The sequence below is a fragment of the Talpa occidentalis genome, unplaced genomic scaffold (assembly GCF_014898055.3).
Source record: "Talpa occidentalis isolate TD23 unplaced genomic scaffold, MPIMG_talOcc4v2.1 talOcc4.2, whole genome shotgun sequence".
Taxonomy (NCBI): domain Eukaryota; kingdom Metazoa; phylum Chordata; class Mammalia; order Eulipotyphla; family Talpidae; genus Talpa; species Talpa occidentalis.
Genome location: NW_023602073.1, coordinates 17,295,381 through 17,321,295, shown reverse-complemented (window position 1 = coordinate 17,321,295; position 25,915 = coordinate 17,295,381). Strand labels below are relative to the sequence as shown.

The 25,915-nt window shown below is 43.8% G+C and overlaps 1 protein-coding gene across 8 annotated transcripts; it reads right to left on the bottom strand.

The window, feature by feature from the left end:
- Positions 1-5,798: 5,798 nt before the first annotated feature.
- On the bottom strand, positions 5,799-25,572 carry LOC119251756 (E3 ubiquitin-protein ligase TRIM38-like). 8 transcript variants are annotated; one of them, XM_037519024.2, is made up of 9 exons: positions 25,454-25,572; positions 22,625-22,737; positions 22,418-22,453; positions 20,800-21,314; positions 19,534-19,629; positions 12,315-12,545; positions 11,034-11,056; positions 10,830-10,942; positions 5,799-8,260 (listed from the first exon to the last, which is right to left on the bottom strand). In XM_037519024.2, exons 4-9 carry the CDS (start codon positions 21,205-21,207, stop codon positions 7,740-7,742), a joined length of 1,392 nt encoding a protein of 463 aa, XP_037374921.1. In that variant the 5' UTR covers positions 21,208-21,314; positions 22,418-22,453; positions 22,625-22,737; positions 25,454-25,572; the 3' UTR covers positions 5,799-7,739. The 8 variants fall into 8 exon arrangements, with proteins under 8 accessions (XP_037374921.1, XP_037374922.1, XP_037374919.1 ...); XM_037519025.2 differs by lacking the exon at positions 22,625-22,737 and having other exon boundaries at positions 20,800-21,317; XM_037519022.2 differs by lacking the exon at positions 22,625-22,737.
- Between the last annotated feature and the right edge of the window lie 343 nt (positions 25,573-25,915).

Here is a 25,915-nt window from a genome sequence, read left to right as displayed (position 1 = left end):
TCCTTCCTGGCGGTTTTTAAATTTTTTGATAGTTAGTGGCTCTGCTGTGCCCCTGGGGCTGGGATTTCTTGGGCCTCCTTGTTCCTCCCAGACAGCACCTCTGCTCTTTGCCCCACAGATCCTTAGAGTGTTTTCATTGAAATCTTCTTTCTTAAAGCTTAAAAAGGTTGGCATTGTCTGCAAGGAAGAGTGAGAGCTAGTGGGAAGAGCGTTTTAAGAAAAGAGGAACGAAAGCATGAGTTATGGGTTAAATTGTGCCCCCCCCCAAAAAAGGGGGAGAGATGTTGAAGTCCTAACTTGCAGAACCTCAGAAATAGGGTCTTTTCAGGTATAATCAAATTAAAATAAGGCCGTTGGAGGCCCCTAATCCAACATGACTGGTGTTCTTATAAAATGGAGCAAGTTGGATGGACAGACCAGAGAGAAGCCCAGTGAGGACACTGGGGAGACTGCAAGCCACCGCAGTGGCAGAAGCAGTGAGGAAACGCTGGGCCATAGAAGCAAGGAGGGCAGGGAGGGCTGAGGTGACCCCTGGTTCAGTCCCTGCTAGGCTGTGCCTGTTTTAAGGCCCAGGCCATGTCTGATCGGGGCTGGCACCCTGGCAGTGTAGTAACTATTGCCATCTTGAGTTGTTGCTCTCCTGGTCTCTGGGATCTCACCTTGGACCCTGGCCTCCCTCCCTCTGATCCCCAGATGGGCATCTCGCTGTGAAATCCTGCCCCCACTACAGTTTCTCAGCCCGCCAGCCTGCCTACCAGACCTCTGAAATAGGAGGCCTTCATGTCCATGCCCTCTAGTGAGGCCCTGTCCTACCCACACCAGGACCCAGTGGTTGCCAGGAACGCAGCTCCCAGAACACTTCACTGTATCGCCACCTGCTGGGGCCTCTCGGCTTTGCACAAAGGCCCAGGGGATGTTTATATAGATCCTCACGTAAAGCATGGAAGTGTGATGGGTGTAGGATGTGGAGACAGAGCAGAAAGACAGGCACCTCCCACCCCTTTGGACAGAGGCTTGGGCCCCCTCAGTTCTAGGCCCCTCTTTCTCTGGAATGGGGCCGGGGCAGGAATGAAGGGATTCATTTGAACTGTGGGAAATGGCCTCCTGTAGGGGGAGGAGGGGCGGGGAAGCGGGGGTAATTGTGGCAGTGTGGCCTTCAGACTGTCTGTACTCTGGACAGAAGGCTACATCTGCTCAGGACTGTGAGCACATGGGTTCCCACCCCCTCAGCTATTCCTGTCCCGAGCACACTCCCTATTTGTCTGCTCTGGCTTCCCGCTACCCTCCAGGACCCAGAGTTCAGCTGTTGACTTAATGTTGGGCCCCTGAAGCATCTCTGTCCCCTCAGCAGGCCCACCCCCTTTCGCCCCGGGCACCTGCCCTGTTGACCTAGGCAGCCTGAATGGCAGGCAGTGAAATGCAGGCAGTGTCAGGTCTCCTGACTTGAAATCCCAGATCTACTGCTTCTTGTGTGGCCTTGGATGAGTTACTTAACCTCTCTGTGCCTCAGTTTATTCATATGCACCACGAAGCTATGAATACTGACCAGATAGGATTTTTGTGAGGTGTAAATGATTTTGTTGCTTGCCCTTAAGACTCACACCTTGGTAGTTCTAGTACCCAGTGGAGGCAGCTGCTAGTTTATGGGGCCAGGTAGAGAGGAAAGGATCACGTGGCCAGGAAAAAGGGCACGCACACTCTAGTGTGTACTAAATTCTGTCACCGGGGCCACTCTGTGGATGTCTTATCCAATTACAGTGGCCCCTTCTCTGTGGGGATACATCAACCCCCAGGGGACACCTGAACTGTGGGTAGTTCTGAACCCTAAACATACCATGCTTGTTCCTATACACACATCCCTATGTTATATTAATCTAATTTATGCTGGAGACACAGTAAGACATTAACCACTATGACTAAAAATAAATAGATCAATTGTAACAACATACTGAAATAAAAGTTGTGTGACTGTGGTTTCTTTCTCAAAAGAGACACTACAGATTGGTGAAGGGATGGATGAATGACTGAAGACATGAACAGAGGACTGAAGAGGATGGTGAAGTAACACTCTGGCCCCTTCTCAAGGATCACGGATCCCATCTGCATCCACCCAAATTATCTCTTGGCCTTGGGAGGGGGTGTTCTCCCCAACTCTGCATCCTGACCTGGTGCAGTGCCCGTGGGGAGGCCCCACCCCTCCTGGCAGTGGGATGGGCACCCTAATCTGACCTGAGTCTGGGCAGACCCCCTTTTCAGCCTCGCTGCCAGACTAGTCTTCAGGCAGCTGTCCTCAGCATTGGCCTCACTCGAGATGGCCTCCTAGCTGGAAACACAAGTCACTTGTTCTGTGCTTCCTGCCCAAGCCCAGGTCCACATGAATGAGAACAAAGTGGGCCTTTGCTCATACTGCCCAGCTTCCTAACTGCATTCTCCAGTCTCAGCTCTGCAGGCCTGGTGAGGAAACTCCCGGGAGGCTTAGTGACAAAGAAACAGGAAACAAGAAGCTCTAACACCAGAGCCTCCCTGGTGGCTGGAGGGATAAAGCACAGCACTGGGAAGCTGTCTGCAGCCTTTGTAGCAAGAGTTCAATCCCCAGCAGGCCAGGGAGCTACCCATATCGTTCAGCAGACCTCTCCATCTCACCCCCTGCTCCCCTCAGCAGTGTGTTTCAGTCAGTTTGCCTGTTCTGTTCCCTACTCTGTCTTTAGTGAGTCCTCTCACACTCCACACCTCTGGCCTGTACCCCAGTTCTTGTATGCACAAATAAGAAAAGGGGGCCTCCCCGGTGGCACAGCAGGTTGAGGGCAGTTCTGTGAAGCTGTCCGCAGTCTCCACAGCGCAGCACAGGGTTCAATTCCCTGCCAGCCAGGGAGATCCCCACATTGCGCGGCAGACCTCTCCTGACTTGCCTGCTGTTCCCCTCAGCAATGTCTTCGGTCCATCTGCCTGTTCTGCTCCCCACTCTGTCTCTGGTGAATTCTCTCACCCTTGCATGCCTCTGGCCTGTACCCCAGTTCTTATATAAATAAAAATAAATCTTTAAAAAAAATTAAGTACATTTAAAAAAAAAGCTCTAACACCCGAGACCACTGGGGAGAAGAGATGATGAATGAAGCTCTTCACAGCAAATGCACAAATGGCCCACAGCCTGACTGTGTTCAGATGATCCTGGCAGGTAATTCAAGGCTCAAAGAGGGACCCAGATTTAGACAAACACCCCCTCACCTCTGCCGTTAAGTTCTCTGCATTGCCTTGCAAATCTTCTGGGTGATTGTGAGAACCTCCCCCTATTCTCCATGCTCTAGACCTACTCATACTTGATACTGTCTAATTTATGTCTACTGCCTGCAGGGTTCCCTAGAATATGTGAACAGCCAGCTACATCACTGCCTTTCTTGCCTGCAGCTTATTTAAACTATTGTTTGAATACCCACACCCCATCAAAATTTGAAGGTATTGTCTGCAGTGCCGGTTAGTTCCCCGGCTGCCGGCGAGGGTCCCACAAAAAATATATATATTTGAGGGTATGGGCTGCTTGACACTCCCTGGCAATGGCACCTCATGTTGAGGTGGCAGACCAGAAACTGTGGAGGAAAGTTCTACAATATTTACTGACACCTCTGCTGATATCACCAGGAGACCCCTGATAAAGAATATTATAGTTAAGATGCCTTCAGGTCCTAGGCCACTGGACACAGCCACAGAGGCCAAGGGAGAACAGTGGCCATCACTATTGCTAAACCCTCCAATCTCTCTGAATGGTGGCCCTGACGTAAGACCCCTATACTCACCAAAATTACAAAACCAGCTCTCATTCTGTTTTGTGTAAATCCCACATACTTCCTCTGTTGTGTTTTTATGATTAAGAGAGAGAGACTTATTACATTTTCCAAGCAGTTCTCAACTTAGTATTATTTCCATAAAAACTTCACCTGCAAGTACATTCATTCATTCAACAGAAATTTATTGAGCACCTACTATGTGTCAATAGAAGTGTATTGAGCACCTACTATGTGTCAGGCTCTGTTCTGAAAACTCTACCAAAGTCCATTTCTGGAGATTATATTCTAGTAAGGAAAGGAGAAAACAAACATGCAGACAATATATTCAGACAGGACAACAGTAAAATTAAAGAGCACCAGAACATAGAGAGAGGGGAAAAGGGGCTACTTTAATCAGTGCAGAAATTTTTGACCTTGGCTGCACATCAGAATCACCTGGGGCTGTATAAAACTCCCAAACCTGAAAACTGGACCACAACATGCAAAAGAATGAAACTAGACTTCTACCTTACACCATAAACAAAAAACAACTCAAAATGGATAAAAGACTTGAATATAAGACCTGAAGCCACAAAGCATACAGAAGAAAAAGAAAACATAGGCAAAACACTCCATGACATACACCTCAGAAACATCTTTGAGGACTCATCTCCAGAAGCAAAGTAAATGAAGGAAAAGATAAACAGTTGAGGGCCTCCCTGGTGGCACCAGAGTTAAAGTCAGCACTATCTCTGTCTGGTTGTCTTCAAACTTTTAGGAGGTAAAAATTCTAGTAAGCTTGATGTACCCTGAGGCAGCTTTTCTCCTACCTAAGAATCTTCCTTTTGACAATTCTCATTCCCTCCATTTAGATCCAACCATCTTTTCTTTTCTTTTCTTTTTTAAAGATTTATTTATTTATTTATATAAGCACTGGGTACAGTCAAAAACACAGGGGGGTGAGAGAATTCACCAGAGCCAGAGCAGGGAACAGAACAGGCAGACCGACGAAATACACTGCTGAGGGTAGCAGTGGGCATAGCAGGAGAGGTCTGTGCGCCATGTGGGACCCTCGCCGGGGGCGGGGGAGGATTTAACTGGCGCTGCAGAGGCTGTAGGCAGCTTTGCAGCCCAGCGCTCAACCGTTGCGCCACCAGGGAAGGCCCTCCAACATCTTTTCATTCAACATGAGAGACCCGAAAAATCCCTCCTTTCCAAAATATTGCACAAAACAATGCAAGGCTTTTTTCCAAGTTCATTGCATAGATTCACACTGATACACTGATGAGCCAAAGAAAATACGTAATTGTTCATCCTGAAAGGAAATCTACATTTGAAATTACATGTGCATAATTACATGTGTATAATGAAGAGAATGTTAGTATTATTCCAAGAGTAAAATGCTTACTGCATATTGGAAAAGTAAACTCTATATTGTCCAGAAGCTGTCATTGATATAATGAAATTTCTTGAAAAGAATTATCCACCTGATTCCTCAATCTGCTAAAGATAGAGCTTTCATATGATCCAGCAATTCCACTCCTAGGCATTTACCCAAAAGACACAGAAACATTAATTCAAAAGGGCACCTGTGCTCCGATGATTATAGCAGCACTATTCACAATAGCTAAGCTATGGAAACAACCCAAATGCCCAAAAATAGATGACTGGATCAAGAAGATGTGGTACATATACGCAATGGAATATTACTCAGCAATCAAAAAAGATAAACTCTTGCAATTTGCAGCAACATGGATGGAGTTGGAAGGGATCATGCTCAGTGAAATAAGCCAGAAAGAAAAAGAAAAATACCGGATGGTCTCCCTCATAGCAGGAATTTAGCAGAACCTAAATAAGGGATAAGAAAAAAGACTAATTGTAATAAAGTTAAAATCAAAATCAACAAGCAACTATAAACCAGAAACATAATACAGCAAGGGGAGAAGGGAGTAGGATGAAAACAAGGCGGGGGTGGGAATTGTATGGGGACTAGAACCATGATGAAAATGCATACATTGTGCAAAAATGAAAAATGATGTAAAAATATATAAAAAATAAAATCAAAAAGAATTATTGACCTGGGTTGTTTGTCTTGAAATGTCATTCCATATTCTAATATAATAAAAATTGATATTACTGAGTTATCCCCAGTCATTAGAATAATTTGTCAATAGCTATAAACTCACTGAAAGCATTTTATTCTTCTAACTTCCTTTTTCTCACTTGTTTCTTTTTTTCTATGATAAATTTTATCACAGAAAAACTTATTGGTGGTTCTTTTGCTTTTACATCAGCCTTCCTGTGCCTCTCTGTCCAGAGCCCTGACCCTCACGCCCTCGTCTGCAGCTCCTGCAGGGCAGTGGCCAGTGTGTCCAACGGTGGCTGCAATTTCTCTCACACTTCATGTTTCCAAGGGTTCTTTTAAAAGGTTCACATTGTGACCAGCGGTGAAACAGTATTTCTGAGTTCTTCTGAATTGCGTGTGGTGGTAGTGAGAGAATAAAGGAGAAGTGGAGATTTTCCTGAACACACATGCCTTTGACATTCACATGGAGACTTCACATGAATAGCTCGAAGAGGCAGTTACAGTTTGGGCTAATAGAATCTTAATGAAGGACCAATAGTTTCTCTTGTTCTTGGTTTTTTATAGCTGACAACACAGAAGGAAAATGACTTTGTAAGTGAGAAATTATGAGAATACATGGGGAAAATAATGGTAAGCAATGGTTAGTTTTAGCCAGGTTTGTTTTGTAGAACCCTGTTGTGCAGTCTCTGGGCTGACAAGAGTCTACATTCTCTGGTGATAACTTGTGTTTTCTGGTTGGGAGGGGATGAGGGACAGTATACAAATATGTCCAAATTTGGCAGCAGGAGGAGAGCTTTTCTAAATCTGTTTTTTCTCAATTGCCTTCTACTCAGTAGAATTCATAAGCCTATTCTTCAATGCTTTACTTCCTATTAATAGTTATACCTCAGCCTCTATCAGTATGACTGGTAACCTTCCATGCCGGGAGTATCGGAGATACCTGGAGCTCTTCTGTGCCTTCCTCTGGGCCGAGGTCAGAGATCCGGCCATGCTTCTGACATCCAAAAGCAACTCTTACTTCATTTCCCCTTCCTGGTGAGAGGGTACCAGAAGATTCCAGTGTCAACAAACATTTACTTTGGTGACTTGTGGTCATCATTAATGCTGCCTGAGATCAGGCTGACGACAGCATGGTGCTGTCTCAGGCAACTCAGGTCGGATAATTTAGGTGTGACAAGGATGAATACATCATTTGAGATTTTGAATTATATCAAGATAACCAGCACTATCACAATCTGGAATAAATCAACTTCTTTTCCAGTACTGCAACCCCCGTGAAAATTCATTGTTATAATTCATCTCCTCCCCACTTGAAGCCTCTCACTCTAAAGCATTGTAAATCTTCAATAACACTTTATTTGGTTATCACTCATGTGGAATCACTAGGTTGGCAGGTATCAGCATTTAACTCATCCAGGACTATAGCTAAGATTATCTATCAGTGCTTAACCCATTAGAGATTTTGAGAGTCACTGCTACTTTGATGTTCTTGCTGTTTTATGCAGCTGATAGAGACAACTGCAGCTTCTCCTCCCCACACGTGACTTCAGATGGTCTCAAACAAATGGGAGCACTCGGCCCTCCAGACCTCTGCTGCTCAGACAGGCCCTTTGGGCATCAGAGGTCTGGCCCACCATAGAGGACTGGAGAGGAGGATGGATGGTTAGTGCTCTTATCTTGTTTTTCCCCAAGGAAGGCTGATCATCTAATCACTTGTAGTTCTTGTACCCATTCATTCAATGCAGATTTATGAGTACTCACTGAGAGGTCGGTGCTGTTCTAGGTACAGGAAATAACAGTGAAAAGAAGGATGAAGTTTCTGACCTCACAGGATTTTTATTATATTCTCTACGATGATGGCTAAACAAAGGAGACTTTATTCATTCCTTTCTTTACTCATCTGGTGGAGGCAGGAATAAAGGAGATGGCTGATGAACCCAGAAAAAAGGCCGGAGAGTTTCAGAGAACGAGGCCTTCGGGAAGGTGAAGATGTGGGAGCCAGTCGCCATGTTGTAAAAAGAGACAAGTCCGGCCTCACAGTCCAGAAAAACCCCCACAACCCGAGGCTTCTCGCTCAGAGGAAGCGATGTTGGTGGAGAGGTAAGGGCCATGTAGCCATTTGTTTTGCACATTCTGATGACCCAGCATCCAGAGTCAGGCTTCAGCGTCATGAGAAGACCCCTTGGCACATTTTGCAGGCAAACTCCTAAATCGCACCCAGATCCTTCTCCCACATCCACTTCAAAGTAATGTCTCCCTGAGGTGAAGCCCTCATAGCCGAGGACACAGTGGAAGGCACTAAATCTCTCAGAAGTGTTAGGCTTCATCTGGGGGGCTCCACGAGTCACTTGTCTCCGATTCTCAGACACAACAAGGTCTTTGTGAGCTGTGTCTGGATCCAGAGTCACGCTGACTACAAAGTAAAACAAACAAAAACCAAAAAAGATATTTTCATGCTGACAACAATTTACCTTAAATAAAACCAGCCTGTGATCAAATGCAAACTTTGTTCTCTACTAACTGTACGAGTCCTTCTCTGAGCCTCAGTTTGTTAAAAATAAAGCAGAAATCACATCTGTCACAAAGAGTGGTGATGAGGATATTTGAGTGTATTAATATATGCTCAGTTCTTGGAACAGGATGACCAGTAAGTCATATAAAAATAAATGTAATCATATCATCATCTTCATCACCATCACCATCTTCATCTCTCAGAGAAGCCAAGGACCAGAACTACCCAGATGGACACAGACACTGTCTCCCCCGAAAGCCCTTGCTCTTCCAGGCAAGACAACGAGGAATCGTGGAGATTACAGCAGACAAGCCCGTCCCGTGTTCAGTAACAACTACCCACACCAGGGATCAGAAAGCAAAATAACACAAGTAATGTCACAGCTTGTTACCGAGGTCCCAGGATTTCCCCAGGTCTCAGGACACAGCTACCGCCATGGCTGTAAGTGTGAGCTCTTCTGTCTTGCTTCAGATAATGTTCCCTAGGGACTAGTGTAAGGAAATCAACTGAATACCAATACACATGACAATTATCTGACTAGAGTCAAGTAAAATAGAAGCCATGATAAACTTATATGCGATAGTGTCCAGCAGTGCAATATTAAAAATGAATAGAGGTAACGAAATTCTAGCAACAGAGTTAACCACCCACTGTGTTACTGGATTAAACACCGATCATCTGGACTGCAGCAGTAAGAGAAACCAAGTATGCAGGGACACTTCCTGCCTTGGGGAGTCTCTTTCCCTTCCCTCTAGATCACTCCCAACTTGTCCCCCCTGCTGTGTTTCCAGGAAGGCTGACCCTTCTGGGCACATTAACCAGGCTCCCTTCTCCCTGACTAGTTTGCTTCAGTCAATGGGAAACAGTAGAGAAAGAGTTTGCTCCAGGGGTTAGGAATATACAACAATTAGGTTAGAAACCAGCAATAAAACAATCAAATATTAGGAAAAAAAATGCTTCTATATCACAATATGAAGATATATACAACTGAACAATAATAAAAAGCTACATATAAAAATTATATAATGAAACTAAGGGTGAATTTTCAGGAAAATTTATGGCATTTGCATCTAAAAGCTACTACACAACCTATGAAACTGAAATTAGAAAAACAACAGAGAAACAAAAGGAAAATTTTATATAAGAAAAATTAGAAACTAAACAATAATCAATGAAATAAGAGAATACAAACATAGAGGAACGAAAGTCACTACTTTGAAAAAATTTAAAGAAATAGACATACATCTCACAGGTTTCATCCGAGGAGTAAAAGAGAAGGCAAAATTGGAATGAATATAGATCTTTAAAAATTGCATCTTCATAGGGTCAAATTCAGAGATACTTTTTTGTTAGGTTTATATTAACTTGGGGGAAATCTCTATGTTCCACAATCCTTTATCTGAAAACCCTGGGGCCAAACATAAAATTTCATTTTATTTTTCACATCACACAACAATAATGCACTCTAAGTGATGTGCCCACCCTCAGCAGGGGCTACAGCAGCCTTGTCCCCAAATGCAGCAACACTTCCTGTAGCAAGAAAGCTTAAGAAAGATGCTAAATAGAGTCACATGAGGGAAATTTAGGTCTGGTCACAGTGGAAGGAGGACTTAAGAACAGCTTGCATGTTCTCTGCTGCCTCCTTTTCACAACGTTGTAAAATCCCTTCCATTTGACTATGGGCATAACTGGAGAACTGCCTCTGATCAATCACCTCTGGCCACTGGCAAAAATAACAGAATGTGACCCCATGGTTATATTTCACTATGTGACTCCATCTTATTAGCTGCATTACTGGACTCTCCTGAGCTCACTTGAAAGAAACAATTGGTCATGTTGGGAAGCCTATGGGCAAAGTGATGAGTGGTGCCTTCCAGAAGCTGAGTGTGCTTCCAGACAACAGCTGGTAAGAAGTCAGGACCTAAATCCTGTAACCATGAAGAAATGAATTCTGCCAACAACTGGAAAATTATTCCCCAATTGAACCACAAGTTGAGCCCATAACTGTGTGACCCCACCTGAGCTGGGCCCAGATTTATGATAAATGATACTGAAAGATAAAATGTGGTTTTCGCTTTAAGCCACTAAATATTTTTGTAGCGGTAGATAACTAGAAGCCACCAAAGCATGTCCAATTAGATTTGATTTTGTGGACAAGTGAATTATGGAAAATATTTAATTGCCAAAGCATTTGAATTTTGTAACTGTGCATAAGAGGTGACGGAAATACAGCAAGCATTAAGAGAATCCAGGGAGATTTGCAATTGATAAAACATGGTTTTCCTTATGATTTTAACATTCACCACGCTGGCTGGGTATCGGTCCTAAATATATCTGCATCACAGTAGAGTGTCCTCACCTACCTCTCTTGCATTGTTCTCAGACTTGACTGCAGTATTAGCAATAAACATTATATACCCGACACTGGTCTTCATCCTTAGTATTTAGGGGATCCCCATGCTTTCCATACCTTGGTAGCTCTTTAACATTTTCTTCACATTTAAGTAAAGCTCAGAAACATTGCACACAGTGTAAGGCTCCACAGCGACGGCCCCTGGTAATTTCAGCATCACACCTGAACAACTAGAATCAGCAGAGGACAGAGACTTAAGTGGACATTCCATGAAGCTTTACGTACTCCCACCTATTCCCCCCACACTCGTATAGCACTTACCTATTCAAGGTGTCTTTCACATCCTAGAGACAAACAAAGACAAACATGAGCTTGGGCTTGGCACTGGGGCTACCTTTATAAACACTCCTTCCAAAGGCCTGAAGAGAGTGACCCAGGCTTAGACATCCCAGGTAAGATACCCATCCAGTGCCCTAGGATGGCCAGCATGGCATTAAGTTTATCACCCTGTGATTCTGTTAACTTTCTTGCTGTTGCCTGTGATCACATCAGCCTGTGGACTGCTGGGAGAGAACGGCTAGGAACTTCCTATGTGCCTCTGGCAAGACCTGCTTTCAGACACTAATTTCATTCAGAGGAATCCATATTAGAGCTCACTTCTGGTCCTCAGTGGGGCGCCCACGCAGAGCTGATGCGATGAGACACTAAGATGGTGGCAGCAGGAGCCCCATGTTGGCAGAGCAGGGCTGTGACATTCTCAGCCTCACAGTTTAACCACAGCTCCAAATGGGAGTGAGAAAACTGCTCCAGGCATTTTCTTTTTTTTTTTTTTAAAGATTTATTTTATTATTTATTTTTTTATTTTTTTATTTTTTTATTTATACAAGCACTGGGTATAGTCAGAAGCGTGGGAGGGTGAGAGAATTCACCAGAGCCAGAGCGGGGAGCAGAGCAGGCAGAAGGACCAAAGTACACTGCTGAGGGGAGCAGCGGGTGACAGGAGAGGTCTGCGCGCCATGTGGGACCCTCCTCCAGTGGCCGGGGAGCAGCTGGGGATTGAACTGGCGCTGCAGAGGCTGCGGGCAGCTTTGCAACCCAGCGCTCAACCGCTGCGCCACCAGGGAGGCATTTTCTTAATGGACTGGATTTCTCATACAGCAGAAAGAAGGCCAGAAAGAGCTCCTGGATCACATGATCTATAAGTAAACAAAGAAATTTAGCATACGTTTTTGCTGCCCCACTTTTATACCCACAGTCATCTGGAGCTTTTCAGGAGACAGTTTGACAAGGTTCTGTGCCCATGGGAAAGGAGAGGGTAGCAAAAATTTTTCCATAGTTCCAATAGACCGGAACCCGTCATGTATGCCCAATAGGAGCCTATTTTTGATTCACATAAAGGCACGCTATAGATTATTGGAAGCCACCCTGCAGATACTGATGTGTATTGAAAAGAAACACTACTTGAAGTTCCCCACAGCAATGTATCACTCTGCAGTGAACAGTTAGGCCTTGCCCATGTCCCTCAGGGTGCTGCCTCAGGGTGCTGCTCTCAGGGACTCAGCAACAGACACCTCCTGGACATCCACCACTGCACAGACTCACCTGCAGCAAATCCTGGGCTGATAGCTGACATTTATTCTCTATTTCCAAGATGCAATTCTTGATTTCAAGGCTCTGTTTTTCCAGACTGCCTTCATCATCCTGCAGACTCTTCAGAGTCTGTTCTTTTTCCTTCTCCAGTCTCCACAGAAATGCCTTCTCCTCTTCACGGAGAAAGTTGTAGAGATTCTTGAAATCAGACTGGATTTTTTGTCTCTGAAGCTCCATCGTCTCCTAGAATCAAGAAAGTGTGCTCAAAATCTGGAATTAAACCAAACGTCATTTAAATTAAATGAGAACAGAACATGGTACATACATATCACAGAAAGCTATTGAACTCTGAGAAGGGCAGAAATTCTGATACATGCTTTGATGTGGACATGATCTCGAGGACATGATCAGTGAAGTCAGTCAGAAACAAAAGGAGGATAATTTTATGATTATCCTTATAGGAGGAGCCTAATCAAATTTAGACACAGAAAGAAGAATGATGGTTCCAGTTACAAGGAGTGGGCAGTGGGGAGTTATTGCTTAGTGGGGGGAGATTTCAGGCTGGAAAGAGCTTACAGCTCTGCAGAGGGAGAGTGGCCATGACTGGACAACAATGAGAAAGTAGTTAATGTAAAGTGTAAATTATATGTTTATTTTAAAACACACACACATAAAAAAAAAAAAAGAATTTACTTAGCTATGGTGACACTGTTTTCCCATGAGCACTTGCAGTGGGAAAATGTCCCACGTTCTTGCTCAGTCCTACCTGGCACAGGTAGTAGTTGTGGGAGGGGCTGTCATCAAGCTCTAGTTGCATGATTATTTTCCATCTTCTTGAGCCACAACACAAGAGAATGAAGTACAGAGTGCTAGACAATAGTCATTATGAATCTAGGGCCGAGGTCAGATGCTGAGTTTTCATTTGGAATAAAAGAAAGAATATCTGAGCGCGTCCCCCCCCCCCCCGCATCGCCATTTGCAGCAGGGACCTTTCTTTGGTGGAGACTGTGTGAAACCAGCAGAAATCTCCTAGAGGAGCCAGAAGTGAGCTGAGAAGTTCACCCAAGATGCCGGCCAGTACCAGCAACACAGTGTCCCAATGAATACGGCAAATTAGAAAACAGGCAGTAGGGAGTAGAAAAACCACATGCAACCCAGCAACTCCTCAGGAAAAATCATACCATAAAAAGAAAACCACCTACCAGATTGCAAAGACAGTAACTTGGAAGAACTTCTGTGCCTTCCAGAAAGAGAATTTAAAATTGCCATGATTAAAAAACTGACAGAAGTCATAAAGGAAAACAATGATAAGGGAAAAATAATTAATGACCAGAAGAATGAAATTGAGTCCCTAAATAGGGAAGTAAAAGAAATGCAGGAGATCAAAGAATTAATGGAGGCGCTAAAGAACTCTGGGAAAACAAATGAAAGCAGAATAGATGAAATGGAAGAACGAATAAGTACTCTTGAAGACACAGAAATAAAAAGAACTAAAACAGAAAAGGAAGGAGAAGTACGAAGGAAAAAGACCAAAGAAAGACTTCGGGAACTATCTCCATGAGGAAAGGAAATATAAGAGTTATAGGAATCCCAGAAGGAGAGGAGAAAGGTGGAGGATATAATTGAAGAGAACTTCCCAAACGTGAAGGAGCTGAAAATTGATATACAAGAAGCAAGAAGAACACCAAACTTCCACGATGAAAGGAAAAATACAGCAAGACACATAATAGTAAAGCTCCCAAGAATCCAAGACAAAGAAAAAATAATGAAACTGACAAGAGGGAAGAAACAGATAACATTCAAAGGAAAACCAATCAGACTGACATCAGACTTCTCCAAAGAAACACTACGGGCAAGGAGAGAGTGGAGGGACATAGTCAACAGACTCCAAGAAAACAGATGCCAACCAAGAATACTCTATCCCGAAAAGCTCTCCTTCCTCTATGAAGAAAGAATAAGGACCTTCCCAGACAAACAGAAACTCTGGAATTTCATTACGACTAAACCCCCACGCCAAAAAATACTACAAAGAGTCCTAAAAAAAAAGTTATTAAAAGAATGAATAAATAAAATCAAAGGAAAGACAAACACAATGGCAAATACAGATGCTAACATATCAATACTAACTCTAAATGTAAATGGACTAAACTCTTCAATAAAAAGACACAGAGTCGCAGGCTGGATTAAGAAACAAAACCCAACCTTTTGCTGTCTCCAGGAAACACATTTAGCAGCAAAAGATAAAAATAGACTCAAAGTTAAAGGATGAAAAACAATCCTACAAGCAAATGGACCAAAAAAGAAGGCAGGAACAGCTATACTCATATCAGATAAAACAGATTTCAAACTCAAAAAGACAAAAAGAGACCCCAATTGTCACTACATTATGATCAAGGGGACAATACTTCAAGAAGAAATAACACTCATTAACATATATTCACCAAACAAAGGAGCACCAAAATATATCAGACAACTATTGTCATCTCTGAAAACAGACATCAGAGAAAACACATACATAGTGGGAGACTTCAACACACCACTATCAACAATGGGTAGATCAACGAGACAAAAAATAAGCAAAGACACTAAAGCTCTAAATAAGGATCTAAAGAGCTTGGGCTTAACAGACATCTATAGAACACTAAACCCAAAAAAATCTGAGTACACATTTTTCTCAAGCGCACACGGATCATTCTCCAGCATCGATCACATACTGGGGCACAAGACAAACATCAACAGATACACCAAGACTGAAATCATACCAACCATCTTTTCTGACCATGAAGGCATCAAACTAGAAATAAACCATAAAAAGAAGGCAAGGTACTCTCCTACCTCATGGAGATTGAAACCACACTACTGGAAGTCCACTGGACTAACGAGGAGATCAAAGAAGAAATTAAAAAATTCTTTGAATTGAATGACAAGGAGGACACCAATTTCCTAAATGTATGGGATGCAGCAAAAGCAGTAATCAGAGGAAAATATATAGCAATAGAAGCTCACATCAAGAAACAAGAAAGAACTCAAAGAAAAAACCTAATCTCGAAGCTCAAAGATCTAGAAAAAGAACAACAAAAAAACCCCCAAAACCAGTAGAAGAAAAGAAATAATAAAAACCAAAGCAGAAATAAATGAAATCAAAATTAAAAAAACAATCCAAAAGATCAATGAATCCAAGAGCTGGTTCTTCGAAAAAATCAATAAAATAGACAAACCCCTAGCCAGGTTCACAAAGGAAAAAAGGGAGAAAGCACAAATAAACAGGATCATCAATGAAAGAGGAGAAATCACAACGAACACAGCAGAAATCAAAAGAATAATAAGTAACTACTATGAACAGTTATATGGAAACAAGATCAACAATCTAGAAGAGACAGACAAATTCCTACAACTCTACAATCACCCAAAGCTAGATAAAGAAGAAATAGAACACCTAAACAGACCAATTATAAGCAGCGAAATTGAAATGGTAATCAAAAACCTCCCCAAAAACAAAAACCCAGGACCTGATAGATTTACAAATGAATTCTACCAAACATTCAGAGATGAATTAGTGCCTATCCTTCACAAACTCTTCCAAAAAGTTGAAAAGGAAGGGACAATACCGAACACGTTCTATGAAGCCAACACTACACTAATACCAAAACCGATTAAGGACAACACAAAAAAGGAAAACTACAGGCCAATCTCCCGAATGAACACTGATGCAAAAATCCTCAATAACATTTTAGCTGTCAGAATCCAACAATGTATCCATAAGATAATTCACCACGACCAAGTAGGATTCATTCCAGGGAGACAAGGATGGTTCAACATCTGAAAATCAATCAACGTTATCCAACACATCAACAAAAAGAAATATAAAAACCATATGATAATATCAATAGATGCTGAGAAAGCTTTTGACAAAGTGCAACATCCATTCATGATAAAAGCCCTTGAAATTCTTGGGATACAAGGAACATACCTCAATATCATAAAGGCCATATATTACAAGCCAACAGCCAGTATCATTCTCAATGAGAAAAGCTGAAAGCAATTCCATTAAGATCTGGAACAAGACAAGGATGTCCACTCTCACCACTGCTTTTCAATATAATACTGGAAGTCCTAGCCAGAGCAATAAGATAAGAGAAAGACATACAAGGAATCCATATAGGAAAAGAAGTCAAACTATCACTATTTGCAGATGATATGATAATATATATACAGAACCCCAAAAACTCCACAGAAAAACTAATTCAACTCATCAGTCAGTTCAGCAAAGTGGCAGGATACAAAATCAACACGCAAAAGTCAGTAGCCTTCCTATACACAAACAATAAATCTGAAGAAGAAGAAATTAAAAAAAATCCCTTTTATTATCGAAACAAAAAAAAATCAAATATTTGGGAATAAATCTAACAAAAGAGGTAAAGGACCTATACAAAGAAAACTATAAAACACTGTTAAAAGAAATAGAAGAAGACACAAAGAAATGGAAAGACATCCCCTGCTCATGGATTGGAAGAATAAACATTATTAAAATGGCCATCCTACCAAAAGCAATATACAGATTCAATGCTATTCCAATAAAAATTTCAATGTCATTCTTCAAAGAAATAGAACAATTATTGATGAAATTCATATGGAATCACCAAAAACCGCGAATAGCCAAAGCTCTCCTGAAAAAAAAAGGGAATGGAGGCATTACACTCCCACACTCCCATCACACTCCCATCACACTCTTCAAACTCTACTGCAAAGCCATAATCATCAAAACTGCATGGTATTGGAACAAGAACAGACACACAGACCAATGGAATCGAATAGAAAATCCAGAAATATACCCACAGATTTATGGTCAACTAATCTTTGACAAAGGAGCAAAGAATATGCATTGGAGCAAAGAAAGTTTGTTCAATAAATGGTGCTGGGAAAACTGGGTCGCTATATGCAAAAGAATGAAGCTTGACTACTACCTCACACCATGCACAAAAACCAACTCAAAATGGATTAAAGAACTAGACATAAGACCTGAAACCATAAAATACATAGAAGGAAATATAGGCGAAACACTACGGGAGATGCACATCAAAGACATCTTTAAAGACACATCACCCAAAGCAGTGATAGTGAAGGCAAAGATAAACAGCTAGGACTACATCAAATTGAAGAGCTTTTGCACAGCAAAAGAGACAATAACAAAAACTAAGAGAAACCCCACCAACTGGGAGAACATTTTTGCACACAACACTAGTGATAAAGACTGATCACAAAAATCTGCAAAGAGCTGATGAGACTCAACAACAACAAAGAAAATAATCCTGTCAAAAAATGGGCAGAAGAGCTAAAAAGAAACTTCTCTGAAGAGGAAATACAAATGGCCAACAGGCATATGAAAAAATGTTCAACATCACTTGTAATCAGGGAAATGCAAATCAAAACTACCATGAGATACCAGTGAGAATGGCACATATTAAAAATACTAGCAACAACAAATGTTGGCGAGGTTGTGGAGAAAAAGGAACTCTCCTGCACTGTTGGTGGGAGTGCAAACTGGTCCAACCACTATGGAGAGCTGTGTGGAGATTTCTGGACCTACTAAACATAGAGCTTCCATATGATCCAGCAATTCCACTCCTAGGTATTTACCCAAAGGACACAGAAACATCAACTCCAAAAAGCACATGCACCCCTATGTTTATAGCAGCACTGTTTACAATAGCTAAGCTTTGGAAACAACCCAAATGCCCAAAAATAGATGACTGGATCAAGAAGATGTGGTACATATACACCATGGAATATTACTCAGCATTCAAAAAAGATAAACACATGCAATTTGCAGCAACATGGATGGCGCTGGAAGGGATCATGCTCAGCAAAATAAGCCAGAAAGAAAAAGAAAAATACCGGATGGTCTCACTTCATAGCAGGAATCTAGAAAACTTAAATAAGGGACCAGGAAAATGAATAACTATAAGAATGAAAAACATAATCAACAAACAACTATGAAAAAGATACACTCTGTGAGGGGTGGGGGTTCGGGAGGGGAGGGATTGGGGTCAAAATAAGAGGGTTGCAATTGTATGGGAAATATAAAAATAAAATTAAAAAAAAAAGAAAGAATATCTGTCCCTGAGCGATTTTTGTGAAGCAAAACTTGTAATGAACATAACCACAACTGGACATTATGACAACATGGCACTCAGCAGAAAGATGTCGAGACAGCAGGTTTCAGTGAGGGACACCAGAAACATCCTTAAGTGTAAGACTGACAGGAACCAAGACATCTCTTTTGTGGGAAACACAGAAGAGCAATTTCCTTTGGTGCTTTCTAAATTCATGCAGTGTTTTACGACTGCGATATTGCAGGAAAAGGGTCATTGATTAGGATGAAATGGAAATTTTGTGAGTGACACCTCAAACTGTTGCACTTACGTGGTTTCTCTAAATTTTTGTAACAATGGAAGTTCCCTTCACTACCTGAGATCCAAGAAATGAGGTTTAACATCAAGAAATGAAGTTTAAATCAAGTTTAACATCCACACACAAAAGATCAGGACAGAGGCTAGAAGAGAGCCCGGGAGAGGCAGAATGACTCACTAGTCTGCAGAATGAACTGTAAAGTGATGGATTCCATCAGTTTGTCCATGAAGGTGTGGGCTCTGATCCTGCTCAGGTATGGAAACAGACCTAGAGACCCACAGTCGGCAGTGGATCTGTGTATGTTCTTGCTGCAGCTCCATCCTCATCAACAGCCTCATGAGTTGAGTAGCATAATCTCACCCAGAGTGACCCTTTTTCAGTGCTCACAAAGGATGGTTTTGGAACCTGAATATTTGAATGCCAGACCCTGCACTGTGCCAAGTGTGCCAATGTGATATGGTTTAGTGTTGTATGTGATACGGTAGTCCACCAGCAAGTTGTATAAAAAAGTAAACTTCAAGGTATTTACAACTTGAAACCCAGTCTAACATGGTACCATGGGGAAAAGATCAAAATTCTGCTTGTCTAGACTAATCTATGGGCATTCTAGTCAATTACTATTCTCAGTTGAAAAAATTGAAGATAAATATACACAGACATAGACACTAGGGAAAGAAAAACAAAGAGGGATCCTCTCCGGCATTTCCCCTCTTTTTCTGGTTCAGTGAGAATAAGCCATTATTGTGATTTGCCCAACCATCCCCTCTGTCTAAGCTCTAGGATGGAAAATCGTATGAGATAAATCAACTCAAATTCTTACCTCCCACTTGCTTATTTGTGCTGTTATGGTCAACTTGCTATCTTGACATTTGGCTTCTAAAATTCGCAGGATTTTCACAGCTTTCTGGAGCTTTCCCTGATCAATTTTAGGTGAAAAAAAAATAGTCAACTTGAGAACTTTTTAATAGGCTCCTAAGTGGAATCCCCACCCTCCATCACTATTACCATAACATTAAACCATGTTGAATCCTTGCACTTACAGAACAAACACCCAGGGACTGTCTGTGCAGTAACATACCTGATCCCCTGGTGAACCTGAGCAGTTGGGAGGATTTGTACCATCACTTTTGTGCTGTAGAATCGAGGCTTAGGAAGGGGTTAGGTAACATGCACCAGCAGTCATCGCTATGATTCCCAGCTCAGCTGATGACTCAGAGTCCCCTGACCCAAAACCACAGTTCTGCCAGGGAAATGCTACACAAGGAGCAAGATAATAACCACCTACATGAGGACCATCTCCAAACTTCTATATATGGTAAGTTGTACATATTCTTCTAGATGCTTCTGCATATTTCACTGAGCAACAACTGGCCCAACTCACCACCCAAATCAAGGGGACTCCAGCATTCTTGTTTTGCTGATTTCTTTACCCTATTGACTGCAGGGTCCCTAAATTGTGGTGTGTCTGTCGCTGTTGTCAGATTCTGTCACATAGTCATGTACATTGTGGTTCTCAAATTACACAAACATGTAAAGATAAAACAGGCCAGCGTCGGTTGGGCACACTGTATTCTACAGCAGGGGGTCATCACAGCAAGGGTGAATAAGGACAAGACTTTGACCATCCACTAAATGTCAGGACAGTTAGGATTTATTTCTTGGGGACCCACAGTAAGCCATTTGTCAGAAAAATGATATGATGGACCTCCCTGGTGGTGCAAGGGGATAATCATCGTACTATGAAGCAATGCTCAGCCCCTGCAACATGAGTTCGATCCCAGATGGCCAGGTAGAAACCCACATGGCAAGGCAGACCTCTCCTGTCTCTCCCACTGCTCCCCTCAACAGTGTATTTCAGTCAATCTGCCTGTTCTGTTCCCTGCTGTCTCTGGTGGATCCTCTCACTCCCGCATCTCTGGCCTGTACCCCAGCAATTCTATGCATAAATAAATCAATCTTTAAAAAAATAACATGATGAAAGTCATTTTTCAAGATCATAAACTCTTGTTTCAGACTAAAAAATCTCAGGTCTGAGAGTTCAACATGAGAGCAGGTACTTGCTCAAGACCTCAGCCCACCCACTCACCTTGTAGTCTGGGCCTGCGTCCTCCACTAGAGCTGTGCTGTGTCCTCTGTGTTGGGGGGAGCGCTCACAGCGCCAGCAGATCAGCCTCATATCATCCTCACAGAACAGGTGGAGCCGCTCCCCGTGTTCCTCACACAGCCTCTCACTGTCTATCTCCCTGATGGTCTGAATGAGGTTTTCCAGTTGCTTGATGGATCGGAGACTCTTCCTTTCAAATGGTGCCTGGCACAGGGGACACTGGGACCTCCTCAGGGATGATGTCACTCTCGGGTTCTCAAGGATGCTTTCTATGCACCTGCAGCAGAAGCTGTGGCCACAGTCGATGCTCACGGGCTTCACCATCAGCTCCAAGCAGATGGAGCACGTGGCTTCCTCCCTCATCTTCTTGGTAGCTGTGGCTGAGGTCATGGCTCTTCTTGAAAAGCTCCAATATCAGGTTAGAGGCAGAGATGAAGTAGACAGAATTTTCCACAGTGAAGGACATAGAAGTAAGCTGGGCTTCCAGGTCTGGAAATCTGCTTGAAAAGCAATGGATTTGCATTTGGAACATGATACCATGTCACTATAATAACTATCACATATGGCCGCCAAAACTTAAATTAATGAAAACTGAAAGGATTACGGAGTTTCTCGGTCTCACTACCTGTGCCAATTGCTTAATATCTTAGATATGCCTGTGGCTACCTGCTGCCCCCAGTCTAGAATATTCCATCACTGAAAGTCTCTCTGAACCAAGTATTAAGAGAGACAGAGAAGCAACACAGGTTTAACTCACAAAAGTTGGATCAAGACAGAAGGAACTCAGTGAGGGACAGTGAAATTCTTTCCATGTCTAATGAGGATCAGGAATAATCAGTGCCCACATTACTCTTTGTCAGTGGCAGTAACACTCAGGAATTGGGGGAATCCTTGAAGGATTCTACTGAGACAATCACATCCGCCTCTATTCATCCCCACACCCCACACTTTCTCTTACCCACTCCCACACCCAAAGAACACAATACACCAGCTAATAAAATCTCATGGCGGTTCTACCAGGATGGTAACAGAAATCCACCAGGCAACAGGAAGAATCAGGTGTGTGTGTCAGGCTCTCTGTGCTGAGGTAAAGAGATCTGGGAAGAACTTGGGGAAAAGGGAGTTGGCCTGGAAGCAGACCCCCTAGAGATCCACCAAGGCCACTGTCTTCTTCAGGCCAGGACTTGTCTCCTGGGAGAAGGGTAGTGTGGATCTGGCAGGCAGAGAGGGAGGGGGAGAGACTAGAAGCAAAGACCCTCCCTTCTGGCCATGCTGCAGCCGCTTCTGCAAACTAGCCCTGACCCCACCCCTCTCACTGCTGGTCTCTGTGGCCAGAGCCTGCATTTGGGAGAAACTCCAGAGACCTGTCATTGGCAATCTCTGTATTAAGACCTGGGATTCAACTGAAGTTGCTGATTCGCTGTTTCCCTTCGATAATGGGAAGAACTTTCTCCAGCCATAGAAGAACTTCTCTAGGAGATTCTATTCCAAGGGAGGTGATTTCTCCCAAAGGATAAGGCTCCTCTCTCCCAGGTGTTCTGTGCTCTCGAAGAAAAAGGCCTCCTGCCTCTGGCACCCAGGGCACAGGACCTTCACTCACCTCACACCCCGGATCTTCTGAGATGTGGCATGGAATCTGTGAAAGAGAAAGCAGCCAGGGCGAGAGCTAAAAAGCAAAATCCTGACCATTTTCAGAGTTCCAGAGGCTCACCCACTGCCACCCTATCTCTCTGTCTCTGTCTCTCTCTCTTACACACACACACACACACACACACACACACACACACACACACACATACAGACAAACCTTGGCTTGTCTTCTCTCACCACCGGGCCCACTCAGCACAGTCTCATACTCAGGGTCAGTCCCTCTGCAGTTGCCTCTTCCTGCAGCCACGACGGGGAAGTGAACTCTGACTGCTAAACTCAGAAATGAAACTAATACAGCGTCAGGGTCCTGGACACGGGAAGGAAACTGTAACATTACCCATGTTTCCCACTCAGCATGTTCCAGAAGGGGTGAGGGAGACAGTACGTATAATGCCCTTGATTTAAGGGAGTAGAAAGAAGGGAGAGAGTGATAGCCCAAGACTCTGTCTTGAAAGAACAAAAAGAATGAATGAAGAGAAACAGAACTCCAGAGACACGTGGGGCACCATCACATATACACGTTAGGTATAATGGGACTCTCAGAAGACAAGACGAAAGTGCAACTTAAACAGCATACTCCTAAATAATCCACAGATTGTATTAGAGATCAGAAAACAGTTTGAGATGAATGAAAATGAAAGCCAACACACCAAAACTCATGTGATGCAACAGCAGCGCCTAGGAGACTGACAGATGTAAATGCCACATTAATAAAGTAAAAAGATCCCAATTCAATAACTTAACCTTCTATTTATTTTTAGATTTATTTATTTATTTATGCATACATAACTGGGGTCTAAGCTGGAGGTGTAGGGAGTGAGAAGATTCACCAGAGACAGAGTGGGGAACAGAACAGGCAGTCTACAGAAATACACTGCTGAGGGGAGCAGGGACGGGTACAGAAGAGGTCTGCTGTGCCATGTGGTCAGCTCCCTGGATCAAACTCATGCTGCAGTAGCTGGAGACAGCTTGATAGTGCTGAGACTTTAACCCCTGTGCCAACAGGAGGCCTTAAGCTTCTATCTTACGAAACTAGAAAAAGAGCAATTAAAACCAAAGCAAGTAGGAAGAAGTAAAGTAATGAACAATATAAGGAACAGGGCCTCCCTGGTGGTGCACAAGGAGCACCGCACTGTGACGCTGTCCGCAGCCTCTGCAGTGCGGGTTCGATCCTGGCCAGCCAGTGAGAATCCCACATGGTGAGGCAGACCTCTCTTGTCTCTCCTGCTGCTCCCCTCAGCAGTGTATTTCAGACCTTCTGCCTGTTCTGCTCCGTGCTCTGTCTCCGGTGAATGCTCTCACCCTCCCACGATTCTGGTCTGTACCCCAGTTCTTGTATAAATACATAAATCTTTAAAAAAAAAAAAAAAACTTTGGGCCTCCCCTGGTGGCATAGTGGTTGAGCGCTGGGCTGCAAAGCTGCCCACTGCAGAGGCAGTCTCTGCTGCACCGGTTCGATCCCCGGCTGCCTAGGAGGGTCCCACATGGCGCTACAAACCTCTCCTGCCACGCCCGCTGCTCCCCTCAGCAGTGTGTTTCGTCAGTCTGTCTGTTCTGTTCCCGCTCTGGCTCTGGTGAATCCTCTCACCCTCCTGTGCATCTGACTGTACCCAGTGCTTGTATAAATAAATAAACAAATCTTTCAAAAAAAAAAAACTTGTGCATAACAGTTCATAGTGGTACTATTCAAACTAGCCCCCAAGCAGAGACAACCCAAATGCCCATCCACTAATGAAAGGACAAATATAGTATAAAGCCCATGTAATGGTATATGAACAAAATACCAATCATGCACCCATATTAATGAAACTTGAAAACATCTACTAATTGAAAGAAGTTGGACACAAAAAGTCACTTCGTGTATGATACTTTTTTGTTAAATGTCTGAAATCGGTAAATACATAGAGAGAAGGTAGATAGTGTCCTTGCCGAAGACTGACAGTGTGTGTGTGTGGTGGGGGGGTGGTAAATGAAGAGTTACTGATTAATGATCTGAGACTTATTTAGAAGAAATGAAAATGTTCTGAAATTTAAAGTGACATCTGTACAAATTTTTGAACACACTATGACCACTATAACCCTTACAAAAGGTGGATTTTATGACATGAAATGTCCCTTAATAAATATCCTTAATAAATAATCCTTAAAAATATCCTTAAAAATCCTTAATAAATGTGCCTTAAAAAATATCCACCTGTGCAAAGAAACCATTGACTCATGATGAATGAATGAATCAGTCAATCAAAATTTACCCAGGAAAGATGCAGAACTTGAGTAAAGGATACTACGGCAGTTATTATTACTGCCTTCATATGTTCAGATGTTACACAGATACCTAAACAAAATTAAATTTCTAGAAATGGAGACTAGCGCATATTAAAGGTACAACAGGATGAATGACTGATGCAACCCTGCAAAACAAACTATTAGGAACTAGACGGTCCAGCCACAGAAACTATATAAAATGAAACCAAGACAACAGAATCAGAATAAAAACAAACCAAAAAATGAACAGGTGTCAGCGGCTGCGCAGCAGCTTCGTGTCTCCTACTATAAATGCTCGTTCTGCTCCTGCAAGTGTGGAAAGGGGAGGAAAGACCAGGGAAGGGGCAGAAAGTATATATGAAGAACTGGTGGATGAATTTTTTTCCTAAATAGCAGAAACTGTCACCCTTCTCATCCACGCATTTCACCGAACCCATTTCAGAAGGAAGGCTGCCCCACGCAGTGAGGGGGACAACGAAGAATCCGAAGCAAAGGTGGCCAAGCACTGACTTTAATAACTGGGGTTGAGCAGCCGGTCTCCACTGTCGGGACCTTCCCCTAGAAATGCCCCCAGGGAAACGCGCCCGCGACACTCCCCAGGCGGGAGGGCGGGTCCTCCGGCTCCGCACCTCACCGGCCCCGAACCCCAGGCTTCCCGCCGCACCCCCTATTCCCGCCCGCTCCCCGCCCGCCCCCCGGGGTGCTCCTGCGTGAGCCTCACCGCCTCTCCCCGCGCCGGCCCAGCCCTGTCGCCGTCATCTTCACACCGAAGCTTCCCCGGAGTCTCCTCAGCCGCCGCTGTCAGGGGAAGGCGGGCCGCGCGGGGAAGACCGACCCGAGACCCTCGGGCGCAGCCGCAGCCGCAGCCGCAGGCGAGGGGGGCGGGGGCGCCGGGGGAGAGGACCTGGGCCCGCGCCGAGGCGCCGCCGGTAGGAGGCGCCAGAAAACGACGCCTTCAGCAGCGCGCCCCGGGCGCCCGGAGGCTGAAGGGGGCGGGGCCCGCGGAGGCGGAGCTCCTGGGGGGGCCAGGAGTGGGGGCGGGGCTCGGAACCGGGCCCCTGGGGCGGGGCCAGGATTGGGGCGTGGTTGGGGGCGGGGCTCCTGGGGCGGGGTCAGGCCAGCCCGCGGGGCGCGGGGCGGTGCTCCCTGGAGCTCAAACTTCCCGCGCGGGCTGGGAGTCAGC